This window comes from Terrapene carolina, unplaced genomic scaffold (genome assembly GCF_002925995.2).
Source record: "Terrapene carolina triunguis isolate 2854851 unplaced genomic scaffold, T_m_triunguis-2.0 Scaffold84, whole genome shotgun sequence".
In the NCBI taxonomy this organism is placed as follows: Eukaryota; Metazoa; Chordata; order Testudines; family Emydidae; genus Terrapene; species Terrapene triunguis.
Genome location: NW_020664435.1, coordinates 24,922,018 through 24,943,747, shown reverse-complemented (window position 1 = coordinate 24,943,747; position 21,730 = coordinate 24,922,018). Strand labels below are relative to the sequence as shown.

The window sequence follows — 21,730 nt, the reverse complement described above, 5'->3', positions numbered from 1 at the left end:
CAGCCTTACTGAACTGTTTATGAACACAGAGCTACATTATAAGAAGGGGTTTCCCACTGCTAGGGTTGGTGGGATTTTTCCCCTCTAGTTCTTGAATCATTGTCTGGTTTTAATCACACCGTTTAATCACGCCAAATTGCTGTTTCTAGGGGTGTCCAGAAGCTGCTTTAAAAAAACCACAACACTTTTTTTAATCTGTCTCCAAAAATGGAAATGTCCCCAGAGCTTTTTAAACTAAATCTCACTTCACCCCTAGTTTGAGCTCTTGAAAAAAGTGTTCTCATGTTTATGCATCCAAAGACTAGTTACATTTTAAACAGCCTTATGGGGCCTACAGAGATTACCTCCTGATGGGCTCTGCATATTCCTGTCACATTATGATAAGGACAGATTTCACACCAGCCTAGACTTCACAGTCTACCCAAATCCTGATCATCATTCTGAACAGTAAGCTGTTGCTGATTTTATTGTTGCCTCTCTTTAGCTGAGAGTTTGTCACCCTTTACTTCTAAGGCAGGGGCATCTAAGCTTGGTCCTAGAGGAAATTTGCCTCTAATTTGTATTAAATGAAGCAGACTGAAGACTCCCTCCCTCATAAATACGCAGGTGCAACCGATGGTGCATAGAAGTCTCAGCAAACAATACTCCATCTTAATCCAAGCAGATGTATTAAAATGGATGCTGAGACTGGTAGTCTCCACAAACTGCAGTGCCCAGATTAAAGATGCCCCACGCTTGAGAACTCTGTAGGCTACAATGTGGCCACCTCTCTTCTAAATGTTTAGCTATGCATGCCCAAGTCAAGGATGTCCTTTTTCCTGGAGTGTGTGGTTGTATTTCTTTGTGCCAATGTAAATTTGTACCATACAGCTGCATAATGTATAAAAATAAATGTCATCAGAATTGTGGGCTAAATGCACTTAGTATAATTTACTGTCTTGAAGGATTTCTAAATTACCAATGGATAAGCCGTTCCTTTCAAGTTACTTTTTGCTGCTGGGGAATAATGTATGTTAATGTAAATTACTCACTGAGGTTTTGTTCTTCAAAAATGCATATAATAATATAGTTGAACTCATCAGAAAAGTATTTTATGTTAACTATATAGAGCTAGGTGCTTATAAGACGCCAATCACCACATCAACTATCCAACTCATTAACACTCTACCTATTAAGCATGGAATTTTTATTCTACACATTCTGCAGATGGAAACTTTTTCCAAGGTCACATATGAAGTCTGTGGCAAAACCAGGAATTGAACCCAAATCTCCCATGTCCCATTCCAAATGTCTTAACCACAAGATCATCCTCCCGCTTTCATCTCCAGAATATTTTTGTATCCAGGACACCTTTATCAAGGTAAGTATCCTCATGACACTAGGAAAATAACTTCTTTCTTTGGAAAAGGTTAGGGGCCTGATTCTTCACTCACTTACACTGGTGTAAATCGGGAGTCATTTCAATGAAGTTAATGGAGTTCACTTACACATATGCAAGTGAAAGGGGACCAGGGGATAAGCTTTCCTCTCTCTTTTCTTAAGGAACTGTAGAGGCTACAATTATGAGAAACTTGGTGTTTTTAGTTTGCAGAGAGTCTCTTCATATAAACTTTTTTCCTGTTTCAATTTTAGGAGTACAAATCCACACAAGTAGCAAGCTGAGTTACAGTTTTACACAAAAACAAGAACTCTACATGAAAGTCAGCCAAAACCATCACATTTTGCCTGCTTTCAAGGAAAAGCCAAGTTTAGTGCTCTTTTTGAACCTGTAAAGTCATTTCACATATATATTTCCATGGTGACTTTACACATGCATTTACTTTTTTCTTTTTCGAGGTGCAACCTATACAAGCACAGAGAGGTTAAAATGACTTGCACAAGGTCACACAGAAAATCTCTGGCAGAACTGGGACTAGAACCCAGAGTTCATGATTCCCAGTCTTGTATCTTTCTTACCACAAGACCATCCTACAGTTAAGGAAGCCTTCAGGAAGTCTGATGAAAAAACAGTTCAGAGTAAGATATGGACATTTGCAGAATAAAGAATGAACCCATCCCTCCTGGAATTAAATATTTCCATTTAAATTAGATTTTAAAAAATAGTAACGTATAATAAAATAAGACACTTGTGACAGAAGACAATGGAGGTCAAAAAGCTCCGGCATGCTGAAGTGTTCAGTTTTCACACTAATTCAATTGCAAGTGAATGAAATTTACCTTCTTTTTCCTTGAGGGTATTTAAATAGGAGAGGAGATTTTCATTAGCTTGCACACAGTACACCTCACGGGTTTGAATTCCACCTCCACACAGAGCTGTCTGATTCCCTCGTCTTTTGTCCTGTTGGCTAAGTAAAGGGTCAACACGACATTCTGTCCACTCTGTGGTTCTCCAGCCATACCTGAATCAAAGTAATTGCAAATTGAGTTAATTAGTTCTTTAAAACATGTAAAGCCACACAAGGTAATATCTGATTATACAAGGCAAAGTGCCCTAATATTGCTGACTCATTATCTAGAAGGATTGGCTCCCCAAAAATCTTTATTTTACAGATATGCATGAGGTTTGGTATTCTACACTGATTAAACTATTTTCCTCATTATTTCATTTTTGAAAAGGTTACATTTAGGAAGATCTTTGTTTAAGTTTAATCAGTGGAATTTATTATTTTACTGCAAGGAAGAATAATAATGTTGCATGGAAAGAAATTGAGTTTTATGCTCAAATCTGCCAATCCCCAGGTTTGTGAATCTTAGCACTTGTTTAGAACTAGACAGCTAGAATAAAGCAATACACAACAAAAATCAAAGAAATGTGCACACTGAGAAACATAAGACCCGAAAAATAAAAAAAAGATAAAGCCTCCAATTTACCTTTGATAAGAAGCATGAATGCTCCTCCTGCATATCAAGGCAAAACTATAATTGTACTTCTTTTTTCAAAAAAATTATTTCAGTGAGTTCTTTTTTCACCGTCGAGAGTAAGATGGCTTCTCTGCAGTGCTCAAGCCCCCCTGCTGAGTACTTACGAATGAAGAGAAGCTGTGAGCTTTCTCATCAGTGAGTGCGTAAGAAAGAAGGTCTATGACTCCAACTTAAAACCCCAGTCAGACTTATGAATTGAAAGACATGTCACAGGCTTCTCTGCCCAACAAGTACTTTAAGGCAATATCAAGGGAATCATTTCCCGATGCTGCTGAAGATGGAGAATGATGATATTTCTCCTCTTCAAGGAAAATGATGTTCCAGAGTCAAAACGCACAGATGCAAAATGGCATAACATCAAATGCTATTTCCCCAATAGTTCTTTCCAGGCAGATAAAGAAAAAGCACAGTTGTGACTGTTAATATTCATCTCAATTAGATGCTAATGATGAAAGCAATCTCCTGAATCTAAAGTGCTTGCTTGCTCTCAAACTTCCTACACTCTAAACAGGACTAATTTATTTACTACCACTTTTAGCCTCTTCCCCTCCTGATTTAGGGCTCAGTTTTGCCTTCCTTAATCAGCCTAAACTCCCAATGAAGTCAGATAAGGGTTTGGCTGCTCAAGGAATACATACCAGCTTCTTACTGTGTAAGACACTTGGTATGGGATTGTGCCCTGTACTTCAAACAAACAATGATGGATTCTAGAAGAAATGATCTGTAGGAAAAATCACCACTGAATCAATAAATTTGTTTTACTATGCCCTTAAAGCTGGTTCAAAGTAGTGCACAAAAGTGTATCAGTGTGTACACACATGTTCACATTTTAAAAGTCAGCATTTACAAAGTCGTGTAAGTTATTTCTCTATATTTAGAGTAGGAAGTAACTTCAGTACAACTGCAACTATATGCAAATGTTAGCTTTTAGTGGGATCACTGAATATGTACACACATAAACCAAATCCTAGTATTTTCTTTTAAATGTACTTGTATTGTCAATCAAATCATTATCAACGTGCTGCACTCTCCCACGGGATGTACAGTATTCATTTTGATGGGGTGGGGTACATATTAACACTTACGTAACACACGGTGCCACACCATCTCCTTGAGAGCTACATTGCTCTATTTCTTCTAGCTCTGGGCATTCACTTTCACTGCCAATAGGAAACTGCTTAATGGTCCGTGTTCTTGTACGATTTCCTTTAGGGGATGTCATATCAAAACATGTTTTGGAACAGGGGCTCCACTCAGACCACTCTGACACCTGGCACTCCTTAGTGATCACACAGGACTGGAAGGTAATTGGCAACTTGTCTTGTTGGCAAAAGCTGTAAAAAGAGCAATAAGATTTTAAGTACCTGTGTTCACAAGCAGTTATGAATCCCTATATGAATATGCTATTCCCTGAACTGAACAATGAACACACTTAGGAAGCATTTATTTCTGCTGAGGACTGCGGATTATTTTGAGGACGTGTTAGGCCACCTCTTGCCAGGGCCGGTTCCAGGCACCAGCCGAGCAAGCTGGTGCTTGGGGCGGCAGCTTGTAGGAGGCGGCATTCCGCCCAATCCTAGGGCGGCACGGCCGGTTTTTTTGGTTGTTGTTGTTGCTGTTCCGCTCCGGCCGCCCTGTAGGGGGCGGCGGCATGGAGGACAGGAGCGCCCTGCAGCAAGCTCGGCAGGGCAGCCCGCGTCCTTCCCTCCCAGCCAACCGGAGTGGTGTGGAGCTTCCCGGCAGGGGGCACAGTGGGAGGGGCCACGTGGTAGCGCCTCGCTGAAGTCCTGGCCGCCCCCCTTCTCTCTCTCTCCCCCCCGCTCCCTCCCCCTCCGCCTGCACCCTGGCTCCAGCCGCGCCGCGGGTTTTTTTTTTTTTTTTTGCTTGGGGCGGCCAGAAAGCCAGAGCCGGCCCTGCCTCTTGCAAGCCCTCACTCACACAAAGCTTCCTCTGACTTTAATTGTCTAAATAAGAGTTGGGTGAGTAAGATCTTCTGGATATGGCCAGTCAAATACAGTATAGCACACTGCTTTTTAGGGAGGGAAAAAGCAATAACGTTTTAAAGAAATACTGGGGTCAAATGTTAAATATAAATTTTTACCTACCTGTCTTCACTGTATGATAATACAAATAAATGAAAATGAATCACAGTTTGCATCACTTTTTTTGTTTTGTTTTTAGTTCCACCTTGGTTTGTTTGGCATTGTTTGAAAAAAGGAATTATCAGCATCAGAGATGCTCACAATGTGAAAACGGCTGGTCAGACAGTGCTGGCTCCTCCTCAGTGGCAGCTGATCAATTACTTTAAAAGACAGCTACAAATATATTAAATACTTTTCCATGTAAGCAATTGATATAGTTGCCACAGAGATGTAACATAATCTGTAGGAGTCTGAAGGGAGTTGTGGTGGCTGTATCAAGATATAGCCCACACTATGAAATGGAGCATAAATGTGGCCTTTAATTCCCTTTTCCTAAGGCAATCTATCTGCTTCAACTCTATATGAGCTTGGCTTCACTCACAATGTTATGTAGGCTTTCACGGAGACTTATGTTCCTAAGTGCCTATATAACTTTTGAAAACATTTATTCTACAGAGAAAAGTTAACCCATTTGCTTTATAGTTTGATTCACAATAAGAACAAAAAATCTACAGCAAAACTCAAGTAAAACAGCATCCTGACTAGACTTGTCATAATACCAACTCTTTAATCATAGTTACAATAATTCATATTCATCATACTTGTTCTAATATAGGATACTCAGTTTTGAATTAACTGTAACCAGTCAAGAAAAAGATCTACACGTCACTGTAGATTGTTCAGTGTAACACTCTGCTCAGTGTATAGCAGCAGTCAAAAAAGCAAACAAATGTTTTGAGGTATTTAGAATGGTATAGAAAATAATACTGAAAATATTATAATGCCATTACACAAATCAAAGGCATACCCTTCCCAGGAATTTAACAAAGGATATAGCAGAAAAAGAAGGGGGTCTCAACTGAGGCCAAGATCTTAGCATGGACATTTATGATGGCTATGTTAGGAATGAACACATATTTTATATGAATGCACTTCTGCTTCAGCGTAGAAGACAACTACTAACTGATGGGGGAATATGAAAAACTTCCCTTGGGGAAAGATTATTCTATAATGGACCATTATGAGATTTCTTCCACATTCCTTTGAAGTATCAGGCACTGAACTATATGGACCACTGGTCAGATCGGGTATGACAATTTCTATGTTCCTAACAGCAGGTACATATGTATTGATTCTGCATGGTAACACTTTTTAATGACTTTGAACAAGAGCCATATTCCATGTGGATTCTTATATGTACGGTGTTTGTGGATCCTTCTGGATGAAAGGTGCTAGACTACCATTCCCCTCCTGAGTTTCCTACAGATATTAATGGCACTTTTCTTGCAAATAATATTAGAGTGGAAAGTATGCATAAAAGAGAAGACAAAAATATACTCTTCAGCCATGTTTGATCATAGGGGAATTTAATTAGGGGCATAGCTTGTCATGGTTTCATGCACAGAATTGCTGTTTATCTACACAGCAGCTTTGGTGTTGATCAGTGGCAGGATATGACCTAATAATGTGGGAGAACAAAAGATAGACCTAAATCATATGGCTAGGATTCAGTGTTGCATCTCTACAGGGGCAAGTAGGACAAAGATAGATTTAAGTCACGTTTTTACCTGATTATTATGGGCTTCTCCAGGAGCTGGTATAGCCTATAATAATCAGGTGTAGCTCCTGGAGTTGGGTAGAGCTGCCAGAAATTGTTCTACTTTATGAATCCTCTCTTCATTCCACCACTCAAGCTGCCTATGGGCTGGTCTGCAGCCCAGGACACCCAAGAATCCCTGGAGTAGCAAACGCTATTAGTACTCCTCTTCTGTTCCCTTCCCGCCCATGGCACACCCTCTAAACCAGGCTTGCAAGGACGGGGGGTGGGAGAAGGTCTGCGTAGTTCTAGTTTCAGTGCCCTATGCAGTACCTGAGGAGGGCAGTTCTATCCCACTAGGCTTTGGGGCTTTCATAGCACATGTATACTTCTACAGGAGCCATACAGGGGCTGTAGCAGGGTCCAAAATCCTACCCTATGAACTTATTATTTCAAGTAGGACACTGGACAGAGTTACAAATGAGAGAGAGAGAGAAAAAGTGTGAGAAAAGTATAAATATATTAAGGGTGAACTGTAAGGCTAAAGTGAAAACTGAGCTGAGCCCAGACATCCTGAATGCTTATACTAAGCAGGTAGCTGGGAGAATTCAGCATCAGCAAAGGAGCATTTTTCAGAAGGTATTTTTCTACTTTGTAAAATCATCCGGTATTTTTTAGTTCACCAAAGACCTCCATAGAATGCATTGTCCCACGACATCCCTGAAAACAGGTGCTTGTAAATGCACCAAGTGTCCTACTAAAATCAAGTAGTTTGGTTCATCTTTTGTTCTTCCATATTAATAGGCCAGATCCTGACACTGACCTTCATTCAAAACTTCCATAATGTTGAAAATTCTGCACATGAGAGCGTTGCAGGAGATGGCCCTTAACTAACTTCCCCTCTGACTACAAGGTGAATGAACCGCAAGTTTCATACACATGAAGTTGAATGTTTACAATAATTTTCTCTCTGGAGAAGTGAATGTCCCTTTTTAGACAACTGAATATTACAATCCTTAGATTTGTCTTCTCTATTGTTTCACTACATTTGTTATAGCCTGGATCCAGCTGTCAGGTTCTGTGAAATGTTTCCTCTTATGGTGATGCCAACATCAGTATCTGAACTGATTAGCAGAGGAAGCCTAAATGTACCCACAATGCATTGGCAGAATAAATAGCCGGAGCCTCTTATGGGTCTTTCAATTAGCTTTGCAGATGAGCACCAACCCTTCCAAAATGTGAACATTTGCTTTAGAGAAACAATGTGGGTAAGGTAATATCTTTTATTTGACATATTTTTGTTGGTGAGACAGACAAGTTTTCGAACTTATACAGAGCTGTTCTTCAGGTCCCTCTTCTTCAGGTCACCTGAAAAGAGCTTTGTAAATGTTAAAGCTTAGAAGTTGATCCAATAAAGGATATTATCTCACCACCTTCTCTCTCTAATATCCCAGTACCAAAATGGCTACAACAACATTTGCTTTAGTTTGTTCACTTGTAATGCATATAACTGACTTTGACGTCTAGCTGTTAAACTACTCAAAATGTTAGCTGTCAAATCCCATATACTTCAAAATGGGAGGGAACAATATTGTGCACTAACCCAATATTTTGTATACATACACACATACACACACTACTGTTATATTAAACACATGTTTAAAATTAGAGCTGAGAAAACTTCAGAATTTCCATCCCATTATTTCAACATTTTCAATTGAAACAAAATGTTTTGACATTCCCAAAATCAAAATGTTTCATTTTATTTTGTTGAAATGACCCAATACACACAGTTTCAAGTTATTTTAACATCAAGCCATGTTCTTCCACTTTAGCATATTGCCTCGTGGGAGTTGTAGATCAGTAGCCTGATGCCTCAATTCTTCCCCATAGGCCAGACACCATGGACCAGACTACTCACCACATAGCATATTGCATTGTGGGAAATGTAGTCCCCCAGAGAACTCAGCAGAACGGACCCCACATGGAGACCTGAACCACAACTCCTATAAAGCAATGCACTGATAGGGAAATGCAATTTAATGTTTTACTGACCTGATTTAAAACAAAATGTTTTGGACAGTTCAACAAAACAAAATACTGTATTCTAATTTGGGTTGAACTGATGTGAAATTAAATATTGCATACACATTTACCTGATAGAAAAACAAATTTTTAGATTTTCCATCAGAAAAAAAGTGATTGAGCAGAAACTGGATTTTATCCTGGAAAATGTTTCAGACAGAAAATTCCCAACCAGCTCAATTTAAAATTAAGCACTTGTTTAGGATGAAGAACTGAATCCAATGAAGAATCCATTCCCACAAGATTTCATCAAGATCCAGTATATTAAACGCTGTTGATAGATCTAAGAGAATGGACATTGTACCCTTGTCCACTTCCAGGAGAAGATCAAACACTACTGACACAAATATCCTCATTTCCATATCCGAAATATGACCCCAGACTGATGCAGATGAAAATACAGCTGAAGATGGCTCAACAGTAATTCTATCACGCTACTATTCCTATTATTCATTTGTGATTCTTTTTTGAACAGACAAAAGTAAGTGCATGCATAACAGGGCTAAATGACAAGCAAGGGGTTAAGAAGAATATAAAAGGAATCTATTTTTATAATAACTGTAAAACAAATTAGTCCTCCATTTTAATTGGCCACAATACAAGCATCGTCAAAATAATACTGTAAGCCAACAGACAAAACTGAGAGCTTTGTACAGGCTGCTAATATTATTTAGCTAGATTTAAGAACTAAAAGCAAGCTGACTTGCTAACCCATTCTGTTATTTGTTTACATACTAACACCCTTCACTATTTACAATGCTAACTATTGACAAATAACTGCTAACATCATAAATCATGGACAGGAAATCTTTTTATTGTCAAATAAGCCTTTACCTTTTGCAAGGCGCTGGAGCCTGTAACAATTAGTAAAAGTAGTAGGATAAAAGCAAATTAACTGGAGTATCTTGTTTCAACATTTGCTTTTCTTTGAGCAACTTAGATAGACTATTAGAGCTAATTGCAAACTGCCATTATCAAGAGTTTTCTTTCATTTTGCAAGCAGCAGGAAAAGACATATTGGATTTCAAGAACCATAGGTCTCAGTACTGGATTCTGACTGAAGCTGGAACTAATGGATCAACATATTTAAACTTCCAAGGTCGTGTATTTTTTTAAATAAGACTCAGTCCAAAACACATGTGATTGTGATTGTGAAGGAGCTCTAGTCCCTCTGGAGTTAGAGTTGAAACCAGATCGTAAGCCTATTTTTCAGCTTTCCACCTTCCATACACAAACATCCCAAATTAATTGAAAACAAACTAATTACAGTGACTCCTCGCTTAACGTTGTAGTTTTGTTCTTGAAAAATGCTACTTTAAGTGAAACGATGCTAAGCGAAGCTAATTTCCCCAAGAATTAATGTAAATAGGGGGGTGGGGAGGGTGGTTCCAGGGAAATTTTTTTTGCCAGACAAGGCTGGCTGTGTGGTATCTGGTCTGAGAAACCACACAGCCTGCTACATAGAGAGTCAAAGGAGTTTCTTTTATCTCAACATGTACAGCCTTGTGTTCTTGGTGCTGGAAATGCCAGACTTGGTCTCCACTGATGACTAATAATGAGGCTGCATTTAAGTTTATGTAACACGTACATGAATGTGTTTACACTTTGCCAAATGCTCATAGTCCAAATTTGGTTAGCCAGGATTGGATTACTGCTTGACAGGAAATAACAAAGGGTGCAGATAGATTCAGTATTGAAGGAGCAGAAGAAAAAAATCCATGTTGGAAGAAAGGGATTTGGTATGGAGAAATGTGAGGAAGTAGGTTGCATATACAGGCAAATAGCCTTCTGAGGGGGAAAAAAAAAATCAGTGTAGTCCTTATGTGGTTTCAGGCTCAGCAGGGACTCCTGTTTGAGAGAGATTTTTGAACAAGAAATTCACAGGTAAAAAACCTGGAATCAAGATTGAAATAATCCATCCCTTATTTCAGGCTAAAAGCACTTTAGAGACATTTGTTTTCTCAACACACACAAATGCTAGAAAGTTCCGAGTTAAATTTCTATTAAAAATTCAAAAGCATGCAAAGATAACTTTAAAATCACAAAAACAACCTTAACTCTGCCTGTTTGACCCCACCTGAATCATTGGAAACTCTGACTCAATCACATACTCATCAACCTCAGAAATTCATTAGCATTAAGGCCTAGAATTGTATCTAAGGGCCAGAGAGGAGGAAAAAAACCTTCCTCTGCGAGCCCCACCCCCTGCTCAGCCTTGCTAGCACTGCCCAGACCATGGTGCTAGGAGCTATGGGGAGAACATGGATTGTATTGTAGATGCACACAATGAGCAACAGAGCTGGCTGGACACTTAAGGGGCATGGGGACGGTATAATGCACCCTTTTAAGGGATCTAACAATTGAGTTTTCCTCTCCACTCAGCAAGTGTCTTTGATGCATAATGTCTCCTGATACTTACCCTGGATTGCTTACCCTGAATTAAAGCTATTGCAGGGACAGGGGTGTGTGGGTGGGTGGGGGATTAAGCTAAAACACAGATATAAAGCATATTGTACGCTTACACAAATGAATAGCCTGATGGGGCTCTCATGTTACTTACTGGACTATTTGAAGTACAGCAGAAAAAGGTTAGTCGTACAATTACGGGATTTTACATCTTTTACTGGGGTTTTCTTCACACCGTACTGAACCCAACACCAATAACGAGTGGGAATAGGAAGGAAGAGTAATGAAATGGCTTTGCAGGCTGCCTAGCCAGTTCTACTGAAACCGTCACTAGAACATTAGAACTGGCCAGGATATTGGGGCTGCCTTTCAAAACTGTATTTTTGTTCTGCATTGGTACAGTACTTAGCACACTGGGGTCCTGGCCCATGCCTGGAGGTCCTAGGCACGACAATAATACAGATAAATAAATAAATTTATAATAATAAACCTAGGACAGTTCCTGCACAATTACGATACCTGGCCAGTCTAGAAAGCAAACCTTAACAGAAATGTGAGCTTCACACCAGGACATCTTTTAGCATATTCTCAGACATCAGTCCACAAATTAAACATTTAATCCTGGACTAATTTCCCATCACACCAACTGCCTTTTATGTTCAAATACAGGAAGGCAATGACATGGGGTTTACTAATATGAGATTTCATAGTGGAGTACACATCATTCACAATAAACTCAATGTATTCATCAGAGCTCAGATTTAACAAGAACTAATATTTGCTACTTCTACACACACAGTATACCAAGATGCCTAATAAATAAAGTAAATTCAAGTCAAGCCATCTCTTTGCTTAGTGTTTTTCTCCATTTTTCTCCCCCATCCTTTCTATTCCTCCTATATTGCCTCTTATCAGCTTTGACTTCTTGTCATTTTTTCCCTTTTATGGTATTTTCTCACCTATTATTCCCTACTTTAATTCCCAAAATACTAGAGGTCTGTTATGTTTATTTTCCCTCTAGGTGATTTCCCTTTTGATTACATTCACATTTTCCCATTGTTCTGAAATGAATAGCATGGCTACATTTCAGCAGGGAGACTGCTGCCAAAACCTCTGGGCACTTAGGAAAAACAAAAATAGTGGAAGACTGAGTTGTTATTTCCAGCTCTTAATTCAATAAAGCCTCCTATGTATTAAAAAGGGCATTAATTCAGGATTAAATCACTAAGAAATACCAATACTAGTAAATAAACTATTCAGATATACAGATTTAACTGTGTATGAAACAGAGGTCGCTTGGAGGAAGAACAGACACAGGGAATGTCTACCATGGCAAAGAAAAGTCCTGGAGGCAACAAGTCTCAGAGCCTGGGTCTACAGACTCAGGCTTGTGGGGCTTTGTACTATGGCACTAAAAACAGCTGTGTAGATGTTCCAGCTCCGGCTAGAGCTTACGCTCTGAAGCCCAACCCACTCCCCGGGCTTCAGTGTCAGAGCTGTTATATCTACGCAGTTAGTTTTAATACTTTAACACTAACCCGAGTCTGTAGACCTGGACTCAGAGTCTTCGTGCTGTGAGGGCTTTTTTTTTTTTTTTGGTGCCATGTAGATACAAAGAGACTAAAAGTTCTTTATATTTTGCAGTAAACTGGCAAATAATGTGATGCATTTTAAACTTTTATTGGTGTTAGTTTTTCCTCCTTAGTTTCTCTGTCACCTTAGATTTGTTGATTTTATTTTTTCATTGACTTCTGGGGCAAGATCCTAACTCCTGCTCCAGCCCCTTTATACAGCATGAAAGGACTGGAGCAGCAGAAAAGTTCCTGTATAGCTGGTAGAGGATTCCTCCAATGCAAGAACTGTGGAAGACAGCCACAGGGCTGCCTCCTGCGGAGCACCTCACAAGCATAGGTGTAGGCCCAGAGCTAGCTACGTTATGTTGGAGGCCCCTCTAGCCCCCATAACAGCCTAGTGTTGGGAGAATAGCTCTGCTCCCCTGCAAGTTCTACTCTGTGCCTCTTAGGGTATGACTACACTAGAGCTGGAGGTGTAATTTCCAGCTCGGGCAGATATACCTGCAGTAGCTCTTATCAAGCTAGCATGCTAAAAATAGCAGCGTACGCATAAGGATGGGTTTGCAGCCTGAGTACAATCCCATCTGAAACCCTAGGTACATTCTCTGGTGGCTAGCCCATCCCACTGCTTGTACCTCTGCAGCTACACTTCCATTGTTAGCGTGCTAGCTCAGAGTTACAGTGGGCATGTCTACCTGAGGTGGAAGTTACATCTCTAGTGCAGACATACCCTTGCACTAGCTACTTTGTGCTGCATCTCTATGGGTATGTCTGCACTTACACCACTACAGCAGCACAGGTGCAACGTTGCAGCTGTGCTGCTGTTATCACTTCAGTGTAGACACTACCTATGCTGACACGAGGGGTTCTCCATTCAGCATACATAATCCATCTCCCCGAGAGGTGGCAGGTAGGTCAACAGAAGAATTCTTCCATCAACCTAATACTATCTAAACACCAGGGGCTAGGCTGGCATAGTTCTGTATCTCAGGGGTGTAGATTTTTCACACAACTGAGAGACATAGCTATCCCAATGCAAGTTCCCAGTGCAGACCAGCCCTGAAATTCTACATTACATTAAGGATGATTAACAAAGAGGGGCTGAGCTACTAACTTTTAGTTCTTTACCATTTCTTGAAGTTGGCATTTTAGGGTTATCTATATGAATATGTTGCCTTATTTTACCTAAGAAACCAAAGAGATATTGGTACAGAGGAACTTTCATACTGGATCAGACCCCAGGTGCTTCAGTGGAAGATGCAAGAACCATACAGTAGGCAGATGTGGGATAATCTACCTCCATCAGGAAGGTGTTAGTCTCATCCCTAATAGTTAGAAATTGGTTTAAGGCTGAAACATGAGTTTTTTTATCCCTTTCAACACTTTTTTTTCGTTAACTAGTATAGCTTTGGTTAGTCATGTTATCCATATAAATTTGCAATTCTTAGCCTCAACAAAATCCTGTGGCAATGACTTTCATGATCTAATTATGTACTGAGTGAAAAAAAATATTTCCTTTTATCAATTTTGAATCTGCTACCTCTCTCTTTTATTGAATAATCCATTGTTCTTGTGTTGAGAGATGGAGAAAACAGAAGGTCCCAATCTACCTTCTCAAATCCTCTGTTGTTTTGATATATTTTATCACGTCCTCCTCTTATAATTCTCCTTTCTAAAGTAATCTCAGTCTTTCATTCTCTTTTTATGTAAGAATTTTCCTGTGTTCCTCATAATTCTCATTGCTCTTCTCTGAACCTCCTCTCTGCAGTAATCTAATACTGCATACAGTTTATACTAGATGAGGCTGCACTATTGAATTATATGCAGGCATTCACATTTTCTGTATTTTTCTCCCTATTGTTCCTTATGCATCTGAACCTCGATAGCTTTTTTGAACAAGAGCTGCACAGTGAGCAGAGGTCTCCATTGAGCTGTCCATGATTACAGCCAGGTCTCTCTTCTGAGTTGATACAGTTAATGTAGAACCCTGTAAGGTGTATGAGTAGTTCAGTTTTTTTCACTGCAGTGTGCATTACTTTACATGTAGCTTCTCTGGACTACATAAATGTGTCATCTACAAATGTTGGTACCTTGCTGCTCACCCCTCTACCTTTACAAATCATTAACAAATATATTAAACAACCCAGGACCAGGTATGGAACCTTGAGGCAACCTGCTGTTAACCTTGCCCATGATGAAAACTGGCCCTTTATTCTTACTCTGTTTCCTGACCCTTAGTCAGTCGACAATACTTTATTTCTTACCCTTGACTCCTGTGACAGATCTCAATGGCTTTTAAAGGGACATTCTTAGAGGAGTTTAAGAAATTGGGATTTTTTTTAAGTTCTATAAAACCTAAAAGTCTTACAGTACATTAATATAAAAATATATTTATGAAATTTAAAATAAATAAATACAAATTAGACCCAAATTAAAATGACAAATATATCCTGCAACATTTCCAACTCAAACATTGTGCCATTGTTCTAGTATAGAATAAGTGGAAGGTGAAAACAACTTGAAAGAAAAGTGAAATTCTATTTTCATTTTCCAGGCTGAATGAAATGCAAAACAACAAAAAGATACTATAGATAGTGAAAAAGAAAAGAGTTTTTTAAAATCATGTTTTTATTTAAAAAAAATATTCTGCCTGGTTTATTAACCTACCCCATTACTGAATTAATAAGTAGGAAGAATAAAAAAAAGAAACACTTTTAACCCCAGAAAACCTATATTTTGACTGTGATGGGAACTGGATCAAAAATGTAGTAAAAACAAACGAAACAAACAATGGAGAAAGCACCTTCTAGATGATGATAAAAAAATGTAGAACAGAGTCATCCACATATTGATGACAACAAGCCAAAACCCTTTAATACCATCCCAGTGACCTCATATAAACATTGAAAAGGAGACGTGACAACAGAATCTTTCAGAATTCTAACGAGAGAACCTCTGGAGTATGAGAGCCATCACCCAACATTACATGCTGGATTCAGAACCACTCAAACATCATCCTGGGTCTGCAGCTCTGTTACCAATATTTCATGGTCAACTGCATCTAAAGTAGCACATAGATCTTAAAGCAGAAGGATGGGTATATGTTGTTTGTACCATAGCCAGAAGTGGCCAGGAAATATAAGGACTCTAGATAATGCGAGGTCTTCTGTCACAATTTTCACAATAACCCTCCCCCGAAAAGAGGAAGTTAGAGGCTCTGTGTGTGTGTGTAATGGCAAGATTATTTGCATCATGTGACAGCGGCTTAAGCAACAATAGATAGATATAAATTACTTGAGTTTTTTCCAGAAAGCTCGTCCACAAAGCAAAACCTGCCAAAGATCAGTGAGGGAAGATGTTACATTTATTCTCACCCCCCATAACAGAGCTGCCACCAGTAAAGCAGCCAATCTGCTCTAAATCCCAACCAATTTTATCTTCAGAATAGACAGACAATTTAGAGAAGTACTTAGCATGCATCTGAGTATAAGGCAACCATGATTCACCAAGTGGTTGAACCATCTACTGATTGGACCTTCATCAATACTCTGCTATATGGGGGAAAAAGACAAAAACATTCTTTGCCTCAGATTTAAGCAATTCTTTATGTCACTCTTGATCAAATTCAGAGCATTATTTCCACACTCTAGCCTTCCTCCTTTATTTTTCTCCTGACTATTAAGGAGCCTTTAAGTATGCCCCACACATGGAGGGGGGATTTTGGAGCTAACGGATGAGAAGACAGCAAATCAATGTCCCAGCTGACTGTTAACAGCCTATTCCATCTGTCATACAGAGCTCAAAGAGCTCTTAAAAACTACTAGGCCCATTAATTTCCAAGAGTGGACAATGAAATGCCATGTCATTCTTGGAGCAAAGGCACATATGGGCTGTGAAGTAAATTGGTATGAAAGGATCTGTATAAAGGTACAATATTTAATTTTGTTCTTAATAAAAACAACAGGAATTGTGAGCAAATTCTCTCCCCAGGTTGGAGCTACTGTTTTAGAATTGGGTGTCAGAACACACACATGGTGGAACACTGGGTGGGATCTAGAGCCTAATCCCACCATCAATATCTCCCCAGGAGTGATTATTTGCTGGCTGGCATATATGCTTGTTTATTTAAGGAGGTTAATGAAAGCCCACTTGTTTTTCTTCCCAGAGACAAATGTCACAGTATTCATCATGAGATGGTCATGATTAATTTTTGCTACAGCTGCACTGTTTGTTATCATTCATATTGTATATTGTGCAGAAACTCTTTAGTACCTTGTAGTACAATGGGAGGTTATATTCAACAATGCCTCTTTCATTCATTTACAAATTGAGTATTGTCTAGATAAGTGCTTTTCACAAGACTACTTTCCCATGATCATAAGATTTAAATTACTTCTGCCAGCAACAAAGAACAACAGCCAAAATATTTTTTGGTGGGGAGGGGGAAAGCTTTCCTAATATTACTGTGGGAAGAGGTGGGGAAGAAAAAGAAAAATTCTAAAAATACTAAGGAATAGATACAATGAAGAACATGGCCAAAACAACAAGTACAGGGACCACTCATTTGGATTCAATAGAATACATGCACATCCAAACAAAGTGATGGGTAATCTGCTATGCCAGATCTAAAAACACTTAGAAATATTCTGCCCAGATGATTTATTAACTTCCTGATCTCATGCTTTTCTCTGCCGATAGGAATATTTTCTTCCTGTTTTAAACCATGTCATTATAATTCTGATATTTAATTTAAGATGACAAGAAAATATTATGCTACCATCATAAAATTAATAGAGTGCCTGGAAAAGAAAAACAACATCTGAAACTTTGATGATAATCATCCAGTTCAAAGGTTAATGCCTCTCTGTACAAATCAGTGTAAAATGAAAGCAGAGGATACTTATTGCATAGACAATATCATGGTATTGAATCAAACAGAAGAAAGCTCTCGCGCTCTCTCTCTCATTCTCTCTTTTTTAAGAAAACAGGATGGAAGACAGTCAAAGTTTCTAAAGAGATCTCTAGCTACAAGTGAAAACAAAACACAACTTGTGTCTCTGTATATGTAAGGATTTATTTACAAGGGTATATATGTATTTACTATGTAAAGAAGCATGTACGTACATAGTTATTATATGTACTTAAGTAAACCTATGTGGAAATAGTATGCAAACTGTCTAGGCCCAATATTGTAGCAAGTAACAGAAAAAACTTATTACAAACACTGCTACAAAAATGTTACAGAATTTAACAGTTTAACAGAATTCTAAATGAGTTATATAAGGAATGTTTATTGTTTGAAACATTTCATGAGCAAAACGGCAAAACTTGCCCAAGACTCAAGTTAAAAAAAACCTATAAAAATGATCTTCATCCTGCTAGTGGTTGGTTTGTATATTACTTGTAAAGTTGTACCCCATAGATGTTAACACATACTTGTGTCAACATGAACAGTGTAAGAGTGAGTCTACATGTGCAACAGGAAAAGGGTTAAACATTAAAAGCTAGATTGAGAGTTTACTTTTGGTCCATAGTAAGAGGAGTGGATGGTTATGGTGCCCCAGAAGCAGATCTGCAAGCTAAGTGTGACCCTGTGAGCTCTGCTGACCAAAGCACTGGAATGCCAACCATTCCTCACCTCTGAATGTCCATTCCCTCACCTCTGCACAGAAGTGGGAGAAGCAGTCCTGAGGAAGCTGTTAGTATCCCCACTCCACACACTGACACTTGTGGCATGTAGCTCACACAGGAGGATAAGGGAGTACATTATGGCTAAGTAAACACAGTGATAGATAGCTAAGAAGAAGTTACTAACAATGGTTCTTCGAGATCTGTGTTCCTAAGGGTGCTCCACCATAGGTTTATCTGCGTCCCTACACTGCTAATTGGAGAACTTCCGTAGCAGTGTCTGTTGGGTCTACACATGGTGCAGCACAAGGAGAGACAGCACAAGAGGCTAGTCAGCGCGTGCAGGCTAACCCTCCTCAGTTGCTTCTCTACCACAGAGTCATAGACAAGAAATTCGAAGCAGAGGGAAGAAGGATGGGTTTTGGAGCATCCATAGGGACACTGGACACACATCTTGAAGAACCACTGTTACTGCACAAGATGAATAACTTCTTTGCGTAGTGTCCTTATGGGTGCTTCACGGTAGATGACTCCCTGTAATGGTGTGGCGGTCGTCCCTCCCACTCTGCGTTGAAAAGAGGCCACGCCGCCCCACTATGCCGTCGGGCTTGCTGTGTAATATCAGGGGAATTAGTGAGCTAGGCATTAGTGTCCCGACCCGTCTAACAGGGCTGAACCCCCCCCAATAGTCAACTGGTTCCGGCCCTTAGGCAAAAAAGAGGGTCCCCCAGGTGTCCGTATGTTCTGGCCCATAGACTGGAGCTGAGCAGCCAACAGTCTATAGGCCCTGGGCCCTTTAAGCAGGGGCTCAGCAAACACTGAAGTCTATGGTCTCTGGCCCTTTTGGCAGGGGCCAGAGCAGACACTGAAGTCTGTAGGCTCTGGGCGCACTAGGCAGGGGCCAGAGCAAACCCAGCACTCTATAAGCTCTCGGCCCTTTACGCAGGAGCAGAACAAGCAAAGTTGTCTATACGCTCTGGGACCTTTAAGCAGGGGCAGAATGAACACAGGAGCCTGTAGGCTCTGAGCCCTCTAGGCAGGTGCAGATCAAACACAATAGGCTGTAGGCTCTGAGCCCTATAGGCAAGGTCAGAGCAAACTCTGGTAGTCAGGAATCCTAGCTCTGGCAGACAAATGCAGGCCTCTTGATCTGGAGACGGGAGGCTGCCACCCCAGGGATGGAGTGGCAGGGAGGCCCAGGCCCTCCCAACTCCACCAGGCCCCAATGCAGGGTCCTAACAGTGGTAGAGTATTCTGCCACTGGGTCATCAGGGAATCCAGCCGCAACACGCTGACCGTGCTTTGGGCAGTGCTGCAGCCAGATTGAAGTTGGCTGTCACTGGTCCACTTCCTCCCCTCCCCTCGGGGTGTACCTGGACCAACGGGGCATCCTTCATCTCCTCCAGGTAGGTGGTCAGTGGCAGTTCCGGCAAGTCTGTGGCAGTCACAGGTTCCCCGGTGAGCAAGACGTCGCTGGGCTTGGCAGCAGAATCAGCAGCCTGGACTGAGCAGGATACGTCTGCCTACCTTGGTGTCTCAGCCCCAACTGAGCTGGAGGCTCCGTCCTTTATACTTCCTGTTCTGCTTACCCAATTCTGGTGGGAGGGGTGAGGGCGGTCTGGCTCCATCCACTTGGGTACAGATGGTTGTTCCTCCCCTTCTGGGTCGGAGGGAGGCCACACCGCCTCACTGCACTCCTGAGCAGTACCCCTTCTGGAGAGCTGGGACTTCAGAGTCAGGTCAGTTACAGATGACAGTACCATGGAGCTGAAGACGGCATCAGAAGCGGAGTCCACAGTGATCACATAATGTTCTGTAAAAATGTGGACTGATATCCATGTTGCCGCTCTACAGATCTCTGAGGTAGGGACATTCTTGAATAAGGCAACAGATGAGGCATGTGTATGGATTTTGTAGAGTGTGTATGGATCGAGTCTGCAGGGGTCACATTGCAAATTTGATAGCACTTTCTGATGCAATTCAAGACCCACTTAGACAGTCTTGGGGTTGATACTGCTGAACCCTTGGATTTTTCTGCAACAGAGAGGAAAAGTCTAGGGGACTTCCTGAAGGCCCTTATCCTATCAATGTAGAAGGCCAGGTCTTTCCTGACTTCTAGGGCATGAAGTATAGCCTCCCTGTTGTCTTGGGGAGGCCTGGGTAGTTGATTGGAAGGTGAATCAATTGATTCATGTGAAACAGGGAGGTTATTTTAGGGATGAATTTTGGATGTGGCCTGAGCATAACCTTGTCTGGAAAGAATACTGTGTAAGGGGGATGTGCCATCAGAGCTTCTCTCTCTCCTATTCTTCTGGTTGAGGTAGTTGCTATCAAGAAGGCCGTTTTCATTGATAGGTATGTTAGTGAACAGGTGGCCATGGGTTCAAAAGGAGGCCTAGTCAGCCCTTTCAGTACCAGGTTTAAGTCCCACATGGGGGTAGGAAGTCAAGGTTGAGGGAAGAGGCTTATTATACTTTCAAGGAACCATTTAGTGGTTGGGTATGACAGCACCCGAGTATCCGGTTGGTGAAAGACTGTTATAGCTGCTAGATGGACCCTAAGAGATCTTAGGAATAATCCTGACTTTTTAAGGGTCAAAGCATAGTCTAGGGTGTGTGAAAGAGTTGCCGACATTGGTGAGATTTGTTGAGATGTACACCAAGTCTGAAACCTGGACCATTTCTGCAGGTAAGTACGTGTGGAGGACTTTCTACTGTGTAACAGAACCTCTTATACGTCCTTTGAGCATAAACTTTCTAGGTTGGAACCAAGCAGGAGCCATGCTTTGAGGTGGAGAATTCCCAAGTTGGGATGTAGGGTACACCCATTGTCCTGTGAGAAGAGGTGTGGAATGGCTGGGAGGGAGATCGGTGGGCACATCACGAGCTGTGTCAAGTGAGGGTACCTGATCTGTCTCAGCCAAGTACAAGCAATCAAGATGATGTGAGCGCCTTCACTTTTTATTTTTAGCAGGACCTTCAGCAGTACAGGAAACAGAGGAAAGGGGTAAAGAAAGTCCTTGCACAGGGGAGAAGAAGAGCATCACCAGAGAGTGCTATCCCATCCCTGCCCTGGAGCAGTAACGTAGACGGTGTTCCCTACCATGTGAATAAGTTATTGCGTCATGAGGCAGTTTAAATGCTTGCCCCATAATATGAATGATGCGTCGGTGGTAAGGAGCGACGATGGTGACGTGTGCGAGAAAGGGATCCCTTTGCACACATTGACCCAGTCCTTTCATCAGTTTAAGGAGTTTTTGATCCTGGTAGGCAGTGACAGGGTTTGTCCAGTCTGTCCCTGTTCAGTCTGTAAACTGAACTGAACCATAGTTGGAGGCATTGCATGTGGGTCTGGCATGTGGTATAATCGCTGTATTTGTTGCCAAATGTCCCAAAAGTTGGAGGCAGAGTCTGGCTGGTATCTGTGGACTGCACTGA

At 40.8% G+C, this 21,730-nt stretch overlaps 1 protein-coding gene across 1 annotated transcript in view; it reads right to left on the bottom strand.

The window, feature by feature from the left end:
- THSD7A (thrombospondin type 1 domain containing 7A) overlaps window positions 1-21,730 on the bottom strand; it is a 352,561-nt gene that overhangs the window by 162,243 nt on the left and 168,588 nt on the right. The window contains exons 3-4 of the mRNA XM_026649434.1: window positions 4,008-4,256; window positions 2,218-2,399 (exon numbers count right to left, since the gene is read on the bottom strand). Of these exons, the coding sequence (XP_026505219.1) occupies window positions 2,218-2,399; window positions 4,008-4,256 (431 nt within the window). The remainder of the gene's footprint in view (window positions 1-2,217; window positions 2,400-4,007; window positions 4,257-21,730) is intronic.